At 47.0% G+C, this 7,294-nt stretch overlaps 1 protein-coding gene across 7 annotated transcripts in view; it reads left to right on the top strand.

The window, feature by feature from the left end:
- Nucleotides 1-2,526: 2,526 nt before the first annotated feature.
- The window catches only part of USP34 (ubiquitin specific peptidase 34), a 109,950-nt gene continuing 105,182 nt past the window's right edge, over nucleotides 2,527-7,294 (top strand). For all 7 annotated transcript variants that reach the window (XM_088052533.1, XM_088052529.1, XM_088052531.1 and 4 more), the window contains exon 1: nucleotides 2,527-2,661. In XM_088052533.1, coding sequence (XP_087908659.1) covers nucleotides 2,619-2,661 — 43 coding nt within the window. In that variant the 5' untranslated portion in view covers nucleotides 2,527-2,618. The remainder of the gene's footprint in view (nucleotides 2,662-7,294) is intronic.

Raw genomic sequence — 7,294 nt, 5'->3', positions numbered from 1 at the left:
CACGACATCAAGTGAAAACAAACATGTAGATAGATGCACAACATAAAATCCTCTGATCTACCTTTTGATGGACCTCAAGCTTTGAAATCGGTGCTGTAGAAGAAAAAGGTGGTCACTACATTAATTCAGGCAGGAGCAGAATATAATTGCAGTTCTGGCCCCCTTTTATTCTTCCATTATGAATCTCAGGCTAGCTGGAAGAGATGAAGCAACCAAAAAAGGCTTTACAGGGTCCAGTACATCTGTGTCATTCTAATAAGTAAACCAGTTAGCTAATAAATACTATTATGGAGGTTTAGTGACGTAACCTGTTAGTTTAATAGCTAACTAGCTCATGGTGGTCAGATTTCAATCAACAGAAAATATATCATTTAGAAAAGACACTGTCAGGAATTAAAACATCTATAAATTAAATCTAAGAAGAAAGGTCAGGAAAAAGTTTCAGGGAAGTTTACTCACAGTCTTCATTTTCTCTCTTGCATTGCTACCCTTTGTTATTTCCATTTGAAATACATTTGCATTAACAAGTTATGCAAATTAAGGAGACACATAAGGAATTGTCTGCTGTAGACTCTCAAGTTAATGTTCTGTATTAGTTTAAAATAGTAAAAGGAAATTTCAGCAGGGAATATTTAGGAATAGCTATCTTCGTTGATAAGCCTAACTTGGAAAGTATTTCAAATCCAAGCAGTGACAAGCCTGGGTGAAATATCATTCTAGCATATTCCTGACTTGCACTGTAGTTGTTCCCTACCTGTTGTTTACAGTAAATTGTCTCTTAAACAGGAGTGGAATTGTTTGTCTTAGTTTACCTAAGTGATGCCTCCAGGATTGTTTGGAAGTGAGCGTTCTGTACCCTGGAGTGGAAGGTTACACACACAACCACTACGGTGTTATCAGCCTGGATAAATTTGGAATTAAAAAAACCCCAGAACTGCATCTCCACAATGCCATCAAATTTATTTCAAGTGGAAGAAATAGACAGCCGCTGAGGAATTCAAAACAACTTTTCCCCTCCCCCCCACCCCCATCTGGCGATTCTGTTAGAATTTCTACTAAACTATATTGCATCTGCATTGCGGCTATTAATAGATTTGGGTTTTTAATCCTATGTACAGGTCGGTAAACTCGAAGCGTTCAGAGTAACACACGGAATCGCCACTGGGTGGTACTACAGAAATAAAAAATAGCGCTTAATACTCGGGAAGTGCCTACTTTGGGGAGAAAATCCAGCCAAGATCTATCATGTGATCCATATTCCAGTTACATGTACCTGGGAAGAGGGAGTAGGGTTGGGCTTTTTTTTTTTTTAAATAAAAAACAGATGTGTGCCTGAATATGTCATCTACAGATTTGAAACCTCGTTCAAAAGGTACCCAAGACAGAGTGAACTGAACGGTAGTTTTAACAACATAAATTAGGTATCCGCAGTTAAAATTTTTCGTTTATTTTGACCGTGTCTTTTATTTACAAAAGGCTATATCCAGCCACTCACAGATGCCATTACTCATTGTACAGAATACATCACGGTGCGAGAATGGGGGGTAAAAGAAAAAAAAAACAACCAAACAGTGCGGTAAACTACGAGGTAAAAATAAATTAGTTATTAGTAGAATAACAGTATTAGTAGAATAATAGACTGTAGACCTCCAAACGCCCATTTTCGGGGTCCGGCTCGGCGGAGCCCACAGGTGCCCCCGCTCCCCTCAGCCGGGCTGGGCGGGAAGGAGATGGCGGCGGCTCTTCCGTCCCGCGCCCCGACGGCGGAAAACGCCAATAAACCACCCAAAAGACCTGGAAACCCGCCTGCAAGCGGGGAGCTTCCTCGCTACGGAGCTCGGCTTAGCGTGCTAGGCGCTCCCTTCAGGCGGGAGGTCCCCGAGGCAGCCCGGTGAGAGCGCGGCTCCAGGCACCGAGGAAAAGGGGTGGGCAGGAGAAGCCGCTCCCCCGCCGCTGTCACAGCGCGCGTTCCTGGCGGAGATTCCCGGCCGCGGGAGGCGGGAAGAGGGCAGGGAGCAGGAGAGAGGGCAGGGAGAGACGCTTCCCGCCCTTCACCGGGCGCGCGCCCAACCGCCGCCGCCGCCATTTTACCCTCCCACCCCCTTGCCTCCTCCTCCCCGCTCGCCATCCCGCCGCTCGGAACGGCGGTGGGAAGGCGGGGCGAGAGGGAAAAGGGAGGAGGAGGGACTCGGCCACCTTCGCCTCCTCCTGCCTGGTCGGAAATTGCCGAGCGGCGCCCGAGCGCCCGGTCCCCCCTTCGCTCCCGTCCCCTCCTCCTCCTCCTTCCCCCTCAGCAAAATGGCGGCGCGTGGAGTCCCTGGGAGCCAGTGAGTGACTCGGCTTCTCCTCCTCCTCCTTCTCCTCCTCCTCCTCCCCGCCGCTGCCGCCGCCGCCGCCACAGGCTCATTTGCATTGATCAGCCGCCCCGGATCCCAGACCGGCCCCTGCCTCTTCCCCCCCCCCCCCCCCCTTCTCTTCCCATTCCTTCCCGCCCCCTCCCTCCCCTCCCCCCCGGTGACCCCCGCCCCGGCCCCCATCAATCATCAATCAGCAGCACCGAGCGGATCAATCAATGGTCGGGAGGAGGCGGCGGCGGCGGCTGCTGCTGTTAATGAACAATGTGTGAGAGCTGCGCCGAGCTGCTGGAGGTGTTAAATGAGAGTAAGTGCGGCCGCCCTCCCCCGCTTCCCTCCCCCCGGGCCGGGACCCCGCGGACCCTCCTCTGCACCGGGTTACAGCCCCGCTTCGCCTCCTTCCTCGCCTCTCCCCGCCCGCCTCGGGCCTCCCGGGCGCGGGGTTCCCTCTCTCCCTTGCCATGGAGGAGCTCCCTCCATGCCCTGCTCGGCGCTTCCTTCCCTCTTCCTTCCCTGCTCCCCGCGGCCTGGGGCGGGCCTGCCGCCGCCGCCGTGTCCCCGCTCCATCCCCCCTTTCCCTCGGGATCCGCATCCCCGGCAGCCGCGGCGGGGCCTGGCCGGGCTGAGGAGCAGCCCGGGAGCCGCTCCGGGGCAGCCGGGCCTGGGCTGGGTCCGTTTTTAAGCACCAGCAGCAGCAGCAAAGGCGGCTCGGAGTGATCCTGCCTCCCCCTCCCTGTGCCTGGCCTCGGTACGCGGTGCAGGTGCTTTTCGAGCACCGATTCTCCCGTAGCTATGAGGGAAGCGGCGGCTGGAGGAGCCTGGCTCGGCTTGGCGAGGTTGGGAAGGTGCTGCCGGGTGTTTGGCTTCGGGGGTGGTCTCTGGCTCCCTCCCGAAGTTTCCTCTTCACGAGTGTTACCGGCAGGGTCGGAGGGGTGATACAGCAGGTGTTCCCCCCCTGCCGCTGGAATCGGCAGTGTTTGGGGCACGAAATTCCCTGTAGGCCTCGTGTATCTCTTGGAACCTGCGCTCCGTGGTAGCCAAGGTACCTTCCCAGCTTCTCAGGAGCTCTGCCTCACGAACAAAGACGAAAAAACCACCATTTCTACGGATGCTGAGAAATTGAAGCAACTTACTACCTGAAGTTTGTGATTAGAGGGAACTTTAACTATCTCGGATCTTAAACATGGCATTTTTCCTGGTTACACTGCAAATCCTGTTCCAGCAGAGTGGAGCACAGAATGCTGCCTAGGACAGGGTTTGGGTAGAGTTGTCTTCACTCTTCGGAGGCCCACTTCCACACGTGTGCTGTTTGTTCTTCCCTAGGATCCTACAGGAGTTGAATGTTGGCCTCTTTCTTACTGGGGAAATAGGGTGGTCAGTGATGGCCAGCATTTCATTTGGGAAGTAGAAATGTAGGTGTAAAAGTAACTGGGAGAATTCAGAGGCTGGAATAAATCAGATTATGTCAATATTACACACCAAATGGTTAGTTAAACAGTAGGTCAAAAATAAGACTAAATTTTCAGTTGTATGTGGTGACAGCTGCTTGTTGGAAGAGAAAACTTCACTTGCTTTGGATGCATTGATAAGTAATAATTGCTTAAACTTGATTTGGATTGGTATGATCAAATAGAAAAAAGTTGTAACATTAAATTTGATATCTCAAGGAATCCCTGAAATTCCAGTATGAATTGATTTTTACAGGTGTTTTAAGGTAATTTGGATTGATGGAGATAGATATTTCTGTATAGATAAAGCAATGTCTTCAATCACTTTAACAAATCTTTTTTAATGTAGATATGTATATAAATATATATAAAAGGTAGGGTATGGATAATTTAATGGTTCTGCATTATATAAGATATATCTCTGCTATTAAGTTGAAGGAAATGTGTCTTTGAAAGTCAAAATTCATTAGGAAAATTCTGAAGTACTGCTGCTATGTAGTTAATTTTGAAAAATGCAGTTTAAGTGACATTAGGTTTGGCCTTCCCTTCAGAGAAAGAAGCCTGCTGTGAATCACCAGAACTATTTGGTGTGTGTGTTTGGATACAAAGATGTGTGATGGTGTTCCCTTCTCACTGGATGAGACTGAGTTGTGAGGAAGGGATGGTTTCTTTTATAACTCCCAGTTGAATTGTGTTCCTTAAGTAATAATGAAAGGTACATAATACAAAAAGGATGTCAAGCTTGGTTTTTTTAAAACGCTGCAGCAGAAATGAAAAGTGGTAGTAAAGAATGGGGTCATGCCCGAAATGTGTGAGCCACAGGCTGCCAGCAGCTTTCTTTGCTGCCCACAGAGCATTTGGGATCATCTCTGCACGAGAACTACCCAAGCAGGGTTTTCAGAGAGGTCCAGGAAACAGCATCTCCTTTCTTTTGGAATATTCTTGTTAAACCAAACATTTTTACATGGCCACACATTGGCCTTTGTCTTCATTTGCTCTGATGTTTACAAAATATAATTTGGTACCAATTGCATTACAGGTGACTTGGAAAGGGGAGTGACAGCAGCTCTCAGCGTGGTGTTTGGGAAGGAACACGTGGGAAACTTCTGTTTTTTTCCTAAGAAGTTACCTACTGAGGGGTGGCAGAAGGGTGAAACTGAGCAGCTCTGCCATCAAACAGGCATATTTTTATTACAAGTACATTAATCCCTCTGCAAACTGCTACAGTATTAACCCACACCCCATAACTGTGCAGAGCTGGGGATTTTGTCCAGCAGTGACCTTTGTGTAGGCCCAGGGTTATGTCCTGGGAAGACTCTAGGTCCTGCGTCCTGACTTTGTCACAGCCAGTCAGTGGTCCTGGCTCTGTGGCACTCAGGGGCTGCCTGAGGTGCTGAACTGGACACCTGTGGATTGATAAGCTTATTTTTTTGGCCAAAGTGTAAGTATGCATCTGTGTATTTAACAGACATTGCTATGCTTAAGTGTGAGCAGCAGGCAATATTCTGTGGGCAGAACTAGCAGTGTTGGGTTTTTTGGTATATATTTATTTTTCTTCTCTTGAAGTATCTTCTTTTTCAGCATTTGATCAGCATGTTCAACCCAGTAAATTCCCTGATCCTGAAGTTATTTCCTGAGAAGTAGTAATTTCAAGTTATGATTTGATCCAGGAACTCAGTAAAATGCAAATTCCCCTATGAAATGCCCAGACTTTAGAGGAGTTTTTGCACTGTTAAGACAATCTGTTCAATCAGAGCAAACAGTCTTAATTTCTCACTGTAGGTTTCTTAGCATCATTTACATTATCCCAGGCAGGGTTTAATAGGAGTAAAGTCTATAAAGAGTCTGATTTTTCTTTAATTAATCTTCCACAATATAAACATTTTTAGTAGCCTTTAATAGAAGAAAAAAAGGGAAGACACAATGGGCTGCTTTTTAAGATAAGGCCACTTATTTTCAAAAGGCTTAAGAACAGATTCTCATGGCATTAATTATAGGGGCTCATTTAAATGTGCACAAATTTTACAGGAAAAGTGCGTTGAGGACATTCTGTGCTTTTATGTTAATCTACAGCATTCTGTATCCCAAAATGAACCCTGATACACTTTGCATTCTTTGGTTTCTTTGGATGCCAGGTCTTGTCAGTCTAGGAGGGTTTATATTGAGTTTCATTTGTTCTTGAGTAATATTTACATTTCTGTGCTGTCCAGGGGCCCTGATCAGGACTGCTCTGTTTTGCTAGGCACTGCACGGATACCCAGATAATCTCAACCCTAAAGTAAGCCAGAAAACACAGAAATGTAACATCAGAGGTGGGTTTGGCTGTCTCTGGTCTCCTACAGGAGCTCTGCAGGTTGCTGTGTCCCACCTGGAGCCATGGGCATGGTTTGAGCTTCCTGTAGATCCACGCCATCCTTGCAAAGGCTTCACTCCCAAGTCTTGAGGATGTGGTGCTCTGTGCTGAGTGTTTGTTGAGTGTCCTGGGAGTGCCTCATCTTGGCTGAAAGTGCCAGTCTGGTTCTCAGACCATTCCTGAGTCAGCATCCTCACAGTCCTGGCTGTGGCATGTCCCAGAGAGCCCAGCTCAGCTCGGTTGCTATGAGGCTTCCCTTTGGGACTGCAGCTGATCTTGATGTGTGTTGACTTAAAACCCTGTAGATGATTTTGGTTTAGGTTTGGTTTGTTCTTCTTGTTTGGTTTGGGTTTTATAAAAGTAAGAAACAAAGATTACAACATGGAAAAATAGGTTTTATTATGTAGTGGCAGCTGTGGTTTTAGGTTACCTTGGTAGGACTCGGTTATTCCCAGTTCTTGGTTTCTGGGAACAAAGTTTGTTTTCTTCCCAGCATTCTGCTTCACTTTTAAAATTTTTTACCTCTTTAGCCCATTTTTATTCCCAAACAGCTGAAATCTTATAAAATTAGTTCACACTGATTATTAGAGCCTTCTACATGTGATTCTACTACTCCAGCTTGCAGGCTGTTTTACTCATTATGTTTTCCCTTTAGTAAACCAGAAAAATAAAAACCCCCAAAGACCAACCCAGCACAAACCCCTCAGTTTACTGAAGCACAGAAGATGCGTGTGGACTCACACTGTTTCTCTCTCTGTTATCACTGTCAGCTGGCCTGCAGAACTGCTCACAGAATGATCAGGTCCATAAAGCACTTGAGGTGCTGGAGTGCTTTACTGTTTGTGTAGTTTCAGGATAGCCCTGAATTTGGATGCTGGAGATTCTTGGCTTGGCTCCTTGTCATATTGTCGTGGCATGTAGGGAGTACCAAGAGTAGCCTTGGAGGTTGGGTGAGGGTGTGTTTTACCTCGAGGTAGGTGAGAAATTGTGTTCCAACACATAGCAACTTGCAGTTTGCTCTTGGGGATCTGGAGAGGATCAATATTTTACGCTGTGAGAACTCAGCTATTGAGGATGTGTTATAAAATTACTGCAAATATTGCATCATTAACATCACTTGGTCTCCAAGAGCTGCTCTC

This window comes from Pseudopodoces humilis, chromosome 3 (genome assembly GCF_049639895.1).
Source record: "Pseudopodoces humilis isolate 2021_Gansu_Grassland_sample_001 chromosome 3, ASM4963989v1, whole genome shotgun sequence".
In the NCBI taxonomy this organism is placed as follows: Eukaryota; Metazoa; Chordata; class Aves; order Passeriformes; family Paridae; genus Pseudopodoces; species Pseudopodoces humilis.
This window is presented reverse-complemented; position numbering and strand designations above follow the sequence as displayed.